At 38.7% G+C, this 15,752-nt stretch overlaps 2 protein-coding genes across 3 annotated transcripts; both read right to left on the bottom strand.

The window, feature by feature from the left end:
- Positions 1-729: 729 nt before the first annotated feature.
- On the bottom strand, positions 730-3,879 carry LOC146694124 (low affinity immunoglobulin gamma Fc region receptor III-B-like). Of its 2 annotated transcripts, none has more exons than XM_085430244.1 (6): positions 3,849-3,879; positions 3,722-3,757; positions 3,305-3,595; positions 2,518-2,790; positions 1,978-2,250; positions 730-1,840 (listed from the first exon to the last, which is right to left on the bottom strand). In XM_085430244.1, the coding sequence occupies exons 1-6, from the start codon at positions 3,871-3,873 to the stop codon at positions 1,581-1,583; spliced, it is 1,158 nt and encodes a 385-aa protein (XP_085286370.1). In that variant the 5' UTR covers positions 3,874-3,879; the 3' UTR covers positions 730-1,580. The 2 variants fall into 2 exon arrangements, with proteins under 2 accessions (XP_085286370.1, XP_085286371.1); XM_085430245.1 differs by having other exon boundaries at positions 1,773-1,880.
- Positions 3,880-6,565: 2,686 nt separating this feature from the next.
- rabgef1l (RAB guanine nucleotide exchange factor (GEF) 1, like) lies at positions 6,566-14,655 on the bottom strand. The gene is made up of 9 exons (XM_085430243.1): positions 14,498-14,655; positions 13,514-13,705; positions 13,175-13,347; positions 11,392-11,570; positions 10,684-10,765; positions 10,438-10,570; positions 10,189-10,280; positions 8,958-9,214; positions 6,566-8,239 (listed from the first exon to the last, which is right to left on the bottom strand). Exons 2-9 carry the CDS (start codon positions 13,684-13,686, stop codon positions 7,814-7,816), a joined length of 1,515 nt encoding a protein of 504 aa, XP_085286369.1. The 5' UTR covers positions 13,687-13,705; positions 14,498-14,655; the 3' UTR covers positions 6,566-7,813.
- Positions 14,656-15,752: the final 1,097 nt, after the last annotated feature.

The raw sequence follows: 15,752 nt of genomic DNA, 5'->3' as shown, positions 1-15,752 counted from the left end.
ACACCACCCTAATTAAATATAATGGTTAAATACAGTCCAATTTTTTTTAAGATAGTGAGTAAAGCATCCCAAGAAATACCACTGAGTTAATTATTGGAAGATGGCATTCACAAGTAGTAAATAAATGAATCTCCTGTTATCCAGACAGAAGAAACTAAGTTTTTTTTAAAATGATAAAAGTGTAAAAGTTCAATATTTAGCATAAAAAATGTATAATTTATCCAACATTTTTGTGCACATGCAGTGCCTCCTTATGTTAAAGCATCCTAATTAAAAGTAGCAGCAGTAAGTGAGAGATCGTGCAGAAGTTTATTATTCAGCTACCAACGCAAAAGATAAAGCACAAAAATATGATCAGTGCTGTTTATCTATTTGTCAGCAAGATTACTGTGTTCCTCTACTGATTCCTTCAGTTAACCTTCAAGTCAATGCCCTGACCCAGTGTCACCCTTGCCTCATTTGCATGAAACGGAAAAAAAAGCTCCTTCGTTTTGGGTCCCACTTTTTTCTCACGATTTAACTGCTGCTTCCTTTTTAGTTGTTTTCACCTATAATGACCTAAGTTGTGTGAACATGCATGCAAAAAGTGTTAAATAGAAAAGAGAAATGTGTTCAAAATAGTCATCACCGACAGCTGCATCTTAATGTAAATCTGTCAAAATATGACTGCACCCCTGTGTCTTATGAAACCAGTGATTGTGTTCACAGAAAATAAAATCCAGCAGTACATAACATTTTTTAAAATGCTTTATTTGATTTTAACATGTATGTGTTAGATATCTCCAACAATTCTGGTACAGCGCTTGATGTTTGTTAACTGGAAATAATTCAAAAAGATAAAAATTGCACAGTTCAGTACAGAACTGTGACAATGACGCAGCGTGATTAGTAGAGGGGTTTGGTTTGTAATGTATGCTACGTTGTCACAGAGAGGCTGTGTGGCACCCTGAGTATTTTAAGTGTTAAAAAAGTCTCAGAATTTGATGAACTTCTTTTAATGTGCCCCCCCAATCACTTTTTTTTTTTTTTGCTTTTGTTGTGACAATAGTTGACATCATAACACAGAGTGAAAAGCTCATTTCCTCCCACCTGATTTGATGCTAAGGCGATATTTAGTTCCGCCAGTAGGTGGCAGTGGCGGATCACACAAATGAGTGACTGACAAAGTAATCCCTTATAAAAGTAGTAATCAGTTACCATCAGTAACACACAACTGCTGTTTTGCTGCGTTTCAGGTGAGAGCGGTAGACGAGCAGTATATACATTTATGTAAAATTGATACTTATTTAAAGTAACGTGACCAAATAAGGGGGTTAATTCAGGTTATCCTTGGGTAACGCTAGTAACGTGGGTGCGCTAGCTAAATGATGTTTCTCTCCTGCATTAGCCTGTAACTGTGTTGTTTCATCAGAAATATGATAGAAAACAATTAGCTGGTTTCAGTGAAAGTTATAAGAAATGTTTTGGTAAACCAGCCAGTACATCTTATGTTGTGGATGTTTACTGGTGACTGGTTTACTGGTTTATTGTCAATTAGTTACTATGTTTATGTCCCCAGACATGTTACCAGGTTCCTCCAATCAATTTGCCTGATCTTGAGTTGTAGCTGAGTTAAAATCCTGGTCTGTAGTCAGCAAAGTGGTTGGGACTGCTTGTGAAGTCTTCAGTGGAGGCGCTTGTGATGGTGTGCTCTTTTCTGGAGTGAACTGAATCGGCTGGTGAGAGGAGAGGTTAGGGGAGGTTGGTAATGAAGCAGCAGCAGGTGGGAAGTCATCTGTGGCTGAAGCAAGGCGAAATACTGGCCTTTGTCCAGGATGAAGAGGTGGCATCTTCTCAGGTTCTGTTGGGTCAGAGATGAGATGGCCTCTGAGGCTGTGCAACTGTTAGACACAAAGTATCACATTTTTAGCAATCCATTAGGAACTTTGGGGCTTATCGGTGTAGAACAAATGCTGGGGTAAATTAAAATTTAAATACCTCTTATTTGTCCAAAGTTTTTGGGTTCACTGGACTTCGAGAGGCCCAACTGAGGCACCCTGGCCTTGCAGCTGTACAGCCCTGGAGTCTGTTTCACTACATTATAGTTGTCAGAGGTTGCAGGTCCCAGTCGCCTGTTATTTTTGTAGAAATAGAAGTCTATCGGAGGGGCAGGAGCAGGGGCGTTGTACTGCACATGGCAAATGAGCTTCATCCTCTTTAGCTGAGTATCATAGTTGGGGATGATCTTCAAAATTGGCTGTGACAGAACCTCTGTGACAGAAGACATTGATTTAATTCAAGGAAAAAAAAAAAAGTGGTAGGTCATGAGGCTAAGAATATTTATGTTCAATTGTACTAACAGGAATAACTTAACATTGTGGGAAATATGGGCTTTCTTGCTCAGCATTAAAGGAGAAGGTCTATACACACCAAGTTTAGCACTAGGTGTAAAAATGGATCACATCTCTCAAAGCATGCTGTCATTCCTTTAACTACACCACACCTAAGATAAGAACACACAATTCTGTGTAATCTCACCTAAGATCTGTACATGAGCACCAGCAGAAATGACAGAGTGTGTTTGTCCCATCACATCCCAGGAAGCCCTGCAAGAATATACTCCTAGGTCCTCAAGGCTCAAGTTGGTCAGATAGAAATCTGGCTTGTGACCGTTTTGTCTCATTACTTCAACGCCATCTTTGTACAAAATAATGTCTTCAAGTCGGGGGTTCCCTCTGACACGACATGTCACCTCCAATGTGCTCCCGACAAGTTGAGGATGTCGTGGGACTTGCAGAATCGCCCAGCCACCTACGGAAACACCACAGAGTTACCTCTGAATAACTTCCAATCTTACATTAGTAAAGCAATGGGAGAAATTCACTAATTTCCTAACATTTAATGTAACAACATCTAACAATAATGCGTAATGCTACAATGCAAGAAGGGGAGGTTAAGGTACTCTATAATACAGCCTGCACCACTGATATACTGTCTAGTTATAACATAAGGTGGGGAAAAGATACCACATAAGTACAAAAAACCCCAAACAAAACAAGTCCTTGTTGTACCAAATTGACATTTTAAGTAGAATTATAGAAGAAGATTTATATGTTAAACCCTAGAAAGTCACAGTATAAGTTGCAGGCTGTATTAAGAAGTGCTGCCATCACTCACAGCATGTCTTAGATGAGCTGCACAGAAAACCTAAAGTTGAAAAGAAGCTTATAGATGTTCAATGCTCCAGTGTTAGGATTACACAGGAAGAAAGAAGCCTAACGTGCAAAGCAATTTTATTTCTTTCATGCAGACAAACAGATCTTACCGTCCACCTTGAGCTCCACAGGGACACTTTGCTGGGTGCGAATCTTTCCCACCTTCGTGTTTCTTATTCCTTGGCAGTAGTATTTCCCGCTCTCTTGAACTTTGGTATTCAACAGATTTAATTCCTGCCCAGTCTGTGAGAGCTCCTCAGAGCCCCTGAACCACAGGTAGGTCCAGTTAGACCTGTGCACATCAGGAATACTGCATCTCAAGTGTGCTCTCTCCCCCGAGAAGATCCTTGAATGTCCTGACACCAACTCGATGTTGGCTCTGAAAGACGTCTCAGTGGGAACTGCAGAAAAAAAGAAGAATACGTTTAAAGGATCTATTTTGGTAATGAGTGTAAATCCTGAGATCACTTCTAAAATAATATCTGTGCAAATTGAAAGTATATTTGTAAAGAATATTTGGTCCATACCATGAGACACTACAATCTGTGAGAGTGCTGAAAAAACTGAAAGAGAAAATAATCAAGTTTAAATGACAGTTACATCAGGTCAGTATGTAAAAGTACATTTTCATTAAATGAGCTGAAGAAAACTCACCAAAGAGAGAGATGAGCTTGTCCATTTTGGAGACTCTTCAAGAAACAGAAGCCGATCGAGTATTTATTCATTTTCACTAAAAGGAGAAGTGAAAATGCTTCTTCCCCCCCTCGGGGTGTAACACATGAGGACTTCATCTTTTCCAAACAATTTTCTACCGTAGGCTAAAATTAATTTCATGGTAAACCACATCATGTGGCAAATTAAAGAACTTCCCTCCTGTATCTGACCCCTGTTAAATAGCTCTGATATGTTGCACAGTTCTCCCCAACAACACTTTTTTTCTTCTTCTGATTAATGTGGAAAGTTGATATTTTCCAGATTTAGCAAACACAGTTGTTCTGTTTATTTGTTGTATCAAGCCAATTGAAATAATGCAAATTTTACACTTTATTATTGTAGTACTGATGCAGTAGTCTGCTATGAGCTTTTTTCTCTTACAGCACTGTGTAAAAGCCATGAGTCACCCCTCGTGCCTTTATATTTTGCCAGGAAAATGGGAAATAGGTCCAGCAATTTATTGAAATGTGGAAATGTACACGGTAATACAGCACATGAGGCAAAAATAAAATTTGTACAATTCTAACAAGCTTGACAGTTAATATTTGTTATGACCTTTATTCTTTAACACAGTCAAAACTGTCTGAAGCAGTTTTCTTTTAATTTCTTTGAGTAGTCTTGAGGAATAGTTCTCCAGGCTTCTGGAAGGACACTATCGTCAAAGACTGATAGTGTCACATTGTGTGTGGTTTCTTTTTTTTTTTTTTTTTAAATCCAGGTATGGTCTTACTGAATTGGCAGCGTGACAATATTAAGCTGCTGCCAATCAGTTATTTTCCAGATAGTGGCCATGACGGAGCCTCCAACATGTTTTTTTTTAGATGCATGTAGCCACTCACTGTTGTATCCTCCTACATTCTTTTAAATATATTTTTGGGGGCTTTTTCTGGCATTATAGATAGTGCAGTGAAGAGTGAAAAAAAACATTTACCATTGCATTTTCCAAGTTACTAATCTGCTGGGATTTTCCCAGCACAACCATCTCTAGAGTTTACCGAGGTTAGTTTAAAAAAAAAAAAAAAAAAAAGAAGAGTTCATATCAGGGCAGTTCTCCAAGTAAAAATGCTTTGCTGATTTCAGAGGTCAGAGGAATGCTTTGAACTGATAGAAAGGCAACAGTAACTCAAATAACCACTCTTTACAACCAAGTCATGCAGAAGAGCATCTGTGACCAAAAAGCTCGAAGCAGATGGTCTATAGCAGCAGAAGACCACACCTACATTATTGATAAGTGTATAATTAATAGAATGAAACTCCATCAGGTTTTTATACAATCCACTGATTCACTGCACTGTTGAGCTGTACTCCCGAACTGTGAAATATTATTTGTTGTATTATTCTTTCTAGCTCATTTGAACCCTTCCAGTGAAAATGAACCGCAGAGCTTTTCACTGGAAGGGTGTGTTTTCTTCTTCTCTTTTTCTTTTCTTTGGTTTTTTTCTTTGAGCCAAGAGGTCTTAAGCAACAGTTCTCGAGGCTTTCTAGGTTTCGCTTTTGGTTTCTAGTCCACTCCTTACACCTGACCATGTTCACGGGAATGTGGTTTTTTTCTTTTTGTGTTACAGACAACATAACTAAGGACCATTTTTAAATTGTATCTTTAGGCATTTTGTTATTAAACCTCAGTAGGGCATGGAGTGTGTTTTTACAAATTTAAGGAAATTGGACAAGTGCACGGTGAAAGCAGAAGAGGCCTAAAACGCTATCAACAGCAGATTACCAGCCACGTCATGAAAAACACATCCTTAAGATATGCTGCCAAGAAGCCACCCTTAAAGTATCCCCCCCCTTTCCCAGATATCATACAGAACAGTAGACACAGCTAAAATTCTGGGTTCATTTTTCCTGATTTTGCATGTCAGGAACTTCATTCCTGACATGCAAAATCTTGACCATCACAGTCATGTGAAAAAAATTAAAAGGAACCACAACAGTCCATTTTACTTTTCTATTTTTATTAACCACACACCCATAGATGCAAATATACCAATACTGCCCCAATAAGTTACATTTAAATAAAAGACAGTATTCTGTTCATTTCTCCCATGTCACACAACAACAAACCTATAAGGTAACAAAGACGCGGTTTAAAATGTTTTGAAATACCTGATAAATGGCTTCTGCATACAGTGCAATAAGAATTTATTCAAGCTGTTAGTTTATGTCTGCATTAAGAGCTTTTTCTCAAAGTGAATTTTGACAGCAGCCGCACACTGACTGCACTGTTGCAAATTCTCAACAACAACAACAAAAATTAAACCTGGTTGGAAAGGGAAACTTTAGCTCGCGAGAAAAGAAAAATGTGCCTCACATAATTCAAACAAACTTTCCTAAAAAGCTTCCTCCACTTCAAGACTGAGAAATTTAAAAAAGACAGTTGAACTAAATATGTGCAACAAAGACGCTTTTAACTACTATACTATCAACTAATCTGCGCAATGACCTTCATTATTGAATGAAGTGCTTTAAAAGCAAACAAAAGTGCCATAAAATAAATTAAACTGGTTTTCTAAATTCTCCATGAGCCTCTGGAGTGATTCTGCCTCATTCTTACAGGGAAACGGCATCGTGCTGGTTTTTGTGCCCAATTCATTCACCTTCTTTCAGCAGACCTGCTCATAATGCTCTCTTAAGACGTCAACGACCCGATCATTAAAATTTATACATCTTCAAGCAAAGTTTTTTTGTTTTTTTTTAATCTACTGTAAATATTACAGGATTATCATCTCCTACTGCATCCAGAGGGAGGATTAACCAACACCGTATAGAAAAATAAAATCACTTCTGTACATTCAGCTTGTGACTAGAATGAGGTCAGCCATGGAAAAAAAAAAGTATTTCTACAGGTGTAACTGGAGGATTTGTCAACATTACTAGAACATGCAACACACACACACAGTTTCTCAACTCACGCACACACTTCTTTTTTCTGGCTATTTCTGTGAAGGGTTGTGAAACGCACACTAAACACAGCACACATTACAAACATGAGCTGGAGTTTCAGAGTTTTAAAGAGCGGCAAGTTGGTTATTGCATCATTGGGAGTTCCCTACCACCTCGTTTACCCCCACCCCGCCCATCTAAAGTGTTATGTAAAGTGTAATGAAAATTATTGTTTGTTAGATACAACTTGGGAATTAAGGGCCAACATAGCCCGGAGACATACGCTTAAAATAAATCCTCATCTGATAGTTTGAGAGTTATTATACATGTTTAAATATCGTCCATTTTACCCTCTCTGTACATAAAGGGTGAAGAATAGCTGAGGTACTGAAGATGCCACAGTGGGTGACAAGCGGATGTGTTTCGGAAGAACTTGGAATGGAGTCACTCTCTTTCCACTGCTCAGCTGGATTGAGGATATCAGCAAGTCTAACACTTTAACAGGAGCAGACTGTAACAGTAACAGACCCCTGACTGAGTGTTGCTGGACTCCAGGACTCCACCTAGTGGTGCCTGGTGTTCAAAATAATCTCAAACTTTAGTAAATGCTCTTATTTGCTTCCTGGTGGAGAGTCAGGAGCATTCATACCACTCTGACAGCTGCAACCAGCCTAGCCGTGTCCACAGGTGACAGAAATCCACCACCAATGAACTGCTGATCTGTACGAAAGCTTCTACGCTTTGGTTTTTCTACAAACTAATTTACAACAAAATATTTCGCAGTGTTCAAACACGAGAGTGGCATCAAGCTTCTCATCTTACTCTCTCCAAGAAAGCAAATAAACGCACAACCCAAAAATAACAAACTTTTTTTTTTCCATTTGAAAGTGACATTGCTATAAGGTCTAGCTTCATGGCTTCTACAAGAAAAGGGTGGATGGAGCAAAGATTCTGGGAGTGTTGACTGGGATCTGTATCAGACAGCTGGAGGGAAAAGGGTCAGGGTGGAGTAAAGCTTTATATCAACCAGCAAACACTTGTGGCTGCAGTGGTGGTGGCAGGAGCTCATTCTCAACATTATCAGAGTCGATTGCTGATGAAGCTGCTGCAGCCCCACTCGCTGTGGGTGCAGGGGGGTTTTGCATGTCGGGTGGAAAACTCTCCAGAACGCTCTGCACTTTCTGCTCCACTTCATCGGTCCAGTCAATGAGGTCACTCTCCAGCTGGCGAGCCTTCTCGATGACGCGCTCCTGCCTTTCCCCGAGCCCCGTCAGCAGATCCAGCCTTTTGTGGACCTGACTGAGAGCGCTGTTGCTGGAGGAGGAGGCGGCTCCGGAAGTGAGTGGCCAGTTTGGGGACGCCTGGCCCGACATGTAAAGCTCAAACTCCTCAGAGCTCAGGTTCAGAGACTGGCCATCCAACTTCTCAATGAAGGCCACTGCGCAGCACTGGGAAGACAGGAAGTAAGAGTGATTTAAAAAAAAAAAAAGAAAAAGAAATCTCAACCATGGATGTCATCCGTGGTTTAAATGTCACTAGTCGGTAACAGACTTACTAGTCCTTTAATCTGATTGTTAAAATTTTAATTGATGCCCAATGGTGTTAAATGATTGTGTCCTAAGTCATAAATCTATTAATGCAGGCCTTAGAATGCAGTATTAGAATGACATTTCGATGGCTAAGGCTGTCGTCTCCTGGACAAGGTGTTCTGACATGTCCTATCGGAGAAGGTCCCAGCGACCCAAAACACGCTGGAGAGATTACATCTATTGGCTCACCTGGGAAAGGCTCGATGTTTCCCAGATAAGCTGGAGGAGGTGGCGAGAGGGAACTTGGAGCTTGTTTTTTGTTAAATTTTAGCTTTTATTCAAGTGGCTGTTGTGAATTTTAGAACAGCATGCGTCATTCATAATGCACGACACAATCTTGATAATGCACGATGCGAGGTGAAGCACAGACGCACAAGCGGTATATTAATTTTTCCATTAAGCAGTTCTCAAATTTAACTTACTGAGGGATTCTTAGTTTTACTAGTTGGTTAGCCTGATTTTTTCCCCTCATTTAGTCGAGTAAGAAATTGGTTGCCAGGAATTGGCAACCAATTTCAGAGCTGCTACAGACAAACACCGATAAGCCACATAAATGCACTTGTACTAATTTCCTCACCAGATTGGTGAAATAGTAGCCGTCCTCTCCAGTCATGAGTCTGCTGGGGTTGCAGAAACGGGTGATGTATTGGATGTTGGAGTGCAGTCGCGGTGGGTTTGCTTTCAGCACGATGTAGATCAGTGTGGGGAGGAAGTCGTCTGCAGACGCAGCCTCTTTCTTGCTGACTTTGATGGCATTGAAGATGTGCTTGCTGCAACGAGTAATGCATCCCAGCTTGTTCTTGGGAACGCGCTTCGAATCCATTTCAATCACGTCTGAAACAAGAGAAGACAAACAGAGCATTAATCTGAAAGTTTTGTCCTAGCAGCACTATAAGGAAGGTTTCTACCAGCGTACTACAAGCTCAGCATCCTGCAGGTCCTAAGCATCAGTAGCATCTTTGGACAAAAGCTACAAGCATTAGGTTAGATGATGTATCGTATCAGCCCTCTGGTTCAAGTTTATTTTTAACACATGCAAAAGTAGTCTGAAAAAAAAATTACACAGAAGTAAAAATTAAAAGAAGAATAAATATTATTTTCTGACTTATGTCCACCACTCAACGTAGTTTAACACTCTGGAGTCTAGTGTATAACTGACCATTTCAGACTACTTTTGATTTCACCTTTATATTTCAAATGTATAAACTGTTTATCTTTCCTTGTTTGGTATCATTCTTTTCAGCACAACTTCACAGTTATTTTCTCTTTTCGATTTACTGTGTTAACACAACTGAACTAAAAATCACAAAAAACAAATCAATCAATAAATAAAAATAAAATACATTTTTAAAAAGTAGGAAATAGTTACATACATAAATAGTTACGATAATTACAAACTTGGGTGTCCACATCGCCCACCCTCCCAGCAGGGTGACGACAATACCCCATCAGCCTTTTATAGCTAAGGGATAAAAAGCATGGCATAAATTATTTATCTCTGTCCACACTTAAGAAACAAGCTGAAACTGAGACTCAGCAAAGCTTTGTCTTGCTTCTACATCATCTTAAATCAGTCGTGTGATCTGGACGCAACGGTGTGTCAGACTACTTCAGAGGGTTAACACACAAGTTCCTTTCTCTTCCCGCTGTAAGTGGAAAATAAAAGTACTGTCCTTCTTCTAATGTGTGCACAGCACTGCTCCTAACCCTCTATCCCCGACTGCATAATCAGCCAGGTGTCACAATGTTCCTGTGAGAGCGCGAGATGTCCTGTTTTGTTCTTAAACAAAACCGAGTATGAGACAAACCTGTGATGGCTTTGACTACGCTGTCAGAAACCTCAGGGATCTCCTCATCTACAGGAACACACAGCATCTCAATGGTGACCCAGTGCAGGGCTCTGTAATAAATCATTCAGTACTTCAGTCCCAGAGTAGTATGCAATATGCTGTGTTTTTACCTGCAGCAGTATTTCCTTGTTATTATCAAAAAATACATTTATTTAAAACAAAAAAAAAAACGTCTTTTAAGTGTTGTGACGACTTTTGTCTGCGAACCTGATCCTCTTCTGAATTGCCAGGTCTTTCTTCTCATCATCAGTTGTTTCTGGACAGAAGGCTTCCTTGTAGAGACGAGTCATTATGTACTTTTCGACTTCATCCATAATACACTCTACTTCATCAGACGAACCTACAAAAAGAAGCCCAGAGAATAGAGATATTAAATCAAAATCATACCCAGTAATACTGTTAATATTTTTCATTTAAAGCAGATTTTTGTTGGGTGTAAGAGTGACGCAGCACCTTTGAACTGGGTCTGGAGGCGCTCTGAAAGGTTCTGGTAGAAGTCCTGCACGCACTCTGACAGCTCATCAGCTCCGATGTCCTGAATTAGGAATAAGAAATAATATAAATTCAGCCTTGATATAACTGGAGTGTAAAACTTTGATAGTCTTGAAGATATTACCTGCAGAAAACACAAGGGCATATTAAATGGATACATTCATAATACATCTGATCAACATTTACTAGCAGTTCTGCTTGAACTTCAAACTACTTGCCACGGGAGCGTGACTGTTTTATCTGCTGCTCCCATCATCGCTGCTGCCATTTCACTTCAGTTTGAATCAACTCTCAAGATTCTCACAAAAGACCTTCAATTTTTTTTCTAACCTGTATTTCATTTAGATTCACTTTTTTGTATTTTCTATTTAATCGAGCTCATTCTTCATACCAATCTGAGCTTCTTTGATTTAGAACATTGTATTTGTTTTTCATGTTTTACCTGCTGTAACGCAGGGATTTCCCAACTTTTGGGTTTAAAAAAAAGTAAATCTTTCCTTACAACACCAAAATACTGCCTTTATCATTTGATTTGAAGCCAATTTGAAGTGGTTAACTATAACTGCTACACCAGTGTTGTGTGAATTTGAGTATGAACATGAAATGAAAACTGAATTTTCACAAACAGTTTTGAGTTATTTGAGTCTTGTATATCTAATCAAAACCCACCCGCTTGTAGACCATGGTCTCAGTGAAGGCCCGACACTGTTTGAAGATCTCCCTGCCAGACTTCAGAGGCTTAAGAAAATCAATAAACTCTCGTGTCGCGATATCACTGTCCACAGATGACTTTCGGCTTGTGGATGAGCTGGGGCTCGGGCTGGACTGCGGGTCAAAAGGTGCAGCATCTGCAGAATGATAATTTATTGTCACTTTAATCAGTTACAGATACTTCAAGCATGTATTCTTAATAACTCAAAACCACATACAGCAGCTAGTGCTGTACCAGAAAAAGAACACATTTATCCAACCAGATTGTATTTAGGTTAAACTAAACAGGTCTCTTCAACAAGGCAAAGATCACCACACACAAATCTGTGCGTGTAGTGATTTTCCAGCTAAACGGGTAAATTGTAAAGCATTAAGGCAAAGAAATACTTTTACTGAAACAAACTCATTTTCATTATATCCTCATTTTCTCAACAGCATTGTAAACTTTTAACACTATAAAGACATAAAATATAGATTAAAACTATAATAGCACTTCATAATGCAGCTCAGTAACAACATGGTAATACTGTGGTATCAATTTATTACAGAAACTAGAAAGTGCTTCCAGATAAAAAAAAAACAAAACATGCATCTTGATGTTTGGTTTTATAAGCTTCTACTTTCATTATTAGAGAAAATGCACATCCACTAATTAAAGGATTAAACATAATTTTTACATTATTACCTTCAAGAACTTTAAAGTAATCTTGAAGGTGGCTTATAACAGCATAATATGAAAACATCTGCCAAATTTACCTCATTATTATCAGCCTACTTCAATAATTAAATTAACTATATTAACATTTTAATCCAAACACTGCACATGTTTTTCAGATATTTTAATCAGATTTTGTGGCAACTCTTGAAAGAGGAGAAGCTGAAATAGTTGTTATTGTATTTACAACCAAAGTTTTACTTTATGATTTTGCCTCAATATAATGCTTGGCAGTATATTTTCATGCATATATAACATATTATTGACTGTTAAAGAGTGCTGAAGCGCGTATTGAGAGGGAAACTCTATTAACTGAATAGCTTTATACTTGCTGAGGGAATATTCTTCTCACTGAAGTTTCTAAACATTTTCCACTAAATTTAACATAAAGAAAACCATTAATACTTTAACATTAACTCTCTTCAACAGGGCAGACATCATAACGCACAAACCGCTGTGACAAATAATGACACATTTACAAAATTACACTGTCAAACCACATGCTGGGTAATGCTAGCATGCCACGTAGCACAACAGCTGGGAGGAGCAGCATTACTACGTGAAAGAACAGTAAAGACAAATGTGGAATGAAGAAACGAGACCAGAGTCGCAGCAAAATAACTTGTGACCGATGGAGGAGCTTTGTCTGCTGTTTGGAAATTTCTTCTTTTTCTCCTGTTTTTTTTTTTTTCTTTTTTTCTTAATTCCTCAGCTTTAAAAATGACTCCTTTTACTTAATTTCTGATCATGCTGCTCTCTGTGAGTGGGGCAGCTAATTAATGCTAACCAACCAGATGTTTAAGAATACAGTAACAACAAAAACATGGATTGCATAAAATCAAAGGACTCCTGTTAAGGATTGATTCTTAGTCTCTGTGCTAAATATTTTATTTTTGTAGCAGATATTAAATGTAGAATATTTATCCTTTTTTAGATTTATTTTATCTTATCGGGATGTTATTACTGAGCTGCAACATAAAGCCCTACCAGAGTTTCTAGCAGCTGCCTGTTTGCTACAGTACGTACCTTTTTTTGGTGGTGTTTTTGTGGACGGAATAAAAAACTTTGTGACCGTGTTGACTTTGCTGGACTTTTCTTTAGTCTTTCTCTCCTCAAACTTGCTAAAAGGTGTAATGGAAGGCTGTGATTGGGTCTTCTGTTGTCGACTTGCATAGGCTTCCTCTTCCTCTCTCTGCAACCTGTGAGGAAAAAAATTAAAAAGAACAGTAGAACTGTAATACTGCGCAGCTGGACAGCCTACTGTAAGAGGAAGCTGAGTACATCTAGCGGTAAGAGAACAGAACAGCTTCTAACAAATTTGTTTGTCTGAGTAGTCTCACATAGGAGACAAGAAGGTAAACAAACCTTTCAGCGAGTGCCCAGTCCTCCTGAATCTGTTTTTGCTTTTCTCGCTGATTTTCTTCTCGCCAGCACTTTGAGCACAGGCCTTGCCAAGCAGTGTTGCCATAAAAACCACATCCTTTTTTGCATAGCAGCTCTGATTGGTCCAGATGGATCCCACGCCGCTGGCTCATCATTCTTTAAAAGGAAGGACTACTGAGTGGAGACAGAAGTGATAAAACTTTAAAAAGTTGAACAGCCACTGTGCTTTGCTGAATCTAAATATACTACAAATACATTCTTTTATACACAAAGGCTGAGAACGTCATTCAGTCGTTGCAGCTGGACTTAAACTCCTTTATATTTATTTTTACTACTGTGAAACTTACTGTAGTATACGTTTTACTTATAATTATTAGTGAAGACGAGCTTTAATTTGAGTCAACTGCACAAACACATAACACTCCAAGAGGCCTGCAAAGCTTTAAGGCTACTCTATTTCAAAGCAGCTCTGTATATGCTAATGTTCTTCCCTTCATTTCATAATCGTTGTGTTTTGTTGATAATACATTACTCCTATTAGTAATGCTGAGAGGCGAATTTCTGCTTAACAAGCCGCGACAGCTTCATTATACGCCTTAAACGTGTACTAAGGATTCAAACCGACTTTTATTTTGGTCAGAAACTAATAATTCTTCTGACATTAAAGTTTGCCGACTGCTGGGTTGTACTAAAGGAATGCCCCCAGCTATGAGCTAAGCTGTGATTAGCACGCTAATAGTCGGTGTAGGACTCTGAAGCTTACCCTTTCCAAACACCGCTGTCTCTTAGCGACAAATGTTTCCTGGAGTTTCTAACAGACCCTTTTAGCCTATGTTACGGTCCAGAATGACAATTCAATAAGCTAATCTATAGCCAGCAATGTAACCAGTGCTAACACAAGCTAATTACTGAGCTATCATAGCTCGCTAAGACTGCAAGCCAGGTCAACGTTACGTTACTACGTACATTTCGTGTCAACGTACGCAAAGCTTTCTTGTAACGCTATCTTCAGTTGCTCTCCAGTCTCCTCTTGGTGAATATTTACATTAGCCTAACAGCTAGCTTCGCCCCAAACCCATTTTCTAGCTGTTATTTCTTCTTCTCCGCTTTTTAAAAAAACATAGTATACAAATAACTTTAAACAGCTTAGCGCCACCTAGAGTAAACATTCAAGAAGTTTACCTCCGTATGAAGGAAAATAAAATAAAAAATAAATAAAAAAATAAAATAAAAAAATAAAATAAAATAGTAAAGCATTTGAAATAATTTAAAATAACAGCAGCAATACTATAGGCCTACCTAAAAAGCACACAAAGGTATTTGCATTAGTATATGTCTGTTGTGTGTTATTTATTCAATATTCTTGACTTGTGAAAACAATATTGATTCATAATTTCTTAATCTTCATGCCAGAGGGAGAGCAGACAGTCGTGTGAATAGGTTTAGTCCTTTATGACTGCAGTGATTAGTACTAATACTACAGAGTAAGAAGGTCCTGGGTTCAAATCCAATTTGCATGTTCTTCCTGTGACTTTGAGGGTTCTCTCTGAGTGCTAGTCTTTTCAGAAATATTTATCAGTTGAGGCTGTTTTTATAATTCTGTGAACTACCACAATGGGTTTAAAATAAAGGATGCTAGCTTTCTAAATTTTAAGTACAACAGGTCAGTAACAGTTCCTTTGGTTTGTGCATGTCAATTACCTTTCCTTGTTTAGAGTGCCTTCAAGTAGCTTGCATGTGCTCGGGCTTGTTGTTTGAAAGCTGTATAATTTGTTGGTCTGTTTAAGAATGAGTCAGCAAAGCAATACTCCTACTTCAGCCTCAGAGTGGCTTCATTGGTATTGAGTTATTTCAGGAAAAGAAAAATCACTGAGTGAATAAAATGGTTAACAGCCTCCAGCAAGCATGAAAAAGGGCTTTCACCTCATTTCTATTCTCGCAAAGAGAAAAAATTGTCTGTGGCGATGTTGTGATTTGTGTTTCTGAATCTACTGGACAACTGCAGAACAAGATTTTCCCCCAGATTCTTCTGAACTTCTTCCCCTTGCTGTCTCCCCATATAATTATATTCCATAGGGGATGCATGCATCATAAACTCAGAAGATCTTTAGGCCATACTTGTTTGGCATGCATTGTAGAAACTTGCACCTCCCTGTGAACGGCACAAGCTGTTCATCTAAAATGACACAATCACTGGTGATCAATCGCCCTCTGAATGTTG

The sequence above is a fragment of the Copadichromis virginalis genome, linkage group LG14 (genome assembly GCF_057382275.1).
Source record: "Copadichromis virginalis isolate Kocher_CV1m ecotype Utaka linkage group LG14, C_Virginalis_male_GT1.1, whole genome shotgun sequence".
In the NCBI taxonomy this organism is placed as follows: domain Eukaryota; kingdom Metazoa; phylum Chordata; class Actinopteri; order Cichliformes; family Cichlidae; genus Copadichromis; species Copadichromis virginalis.
The sequence above is the reverse complement of the archived record's forward strand: the minus strand, read 5'-3'. Positions and strand labels throughout refer to the sequence as shown.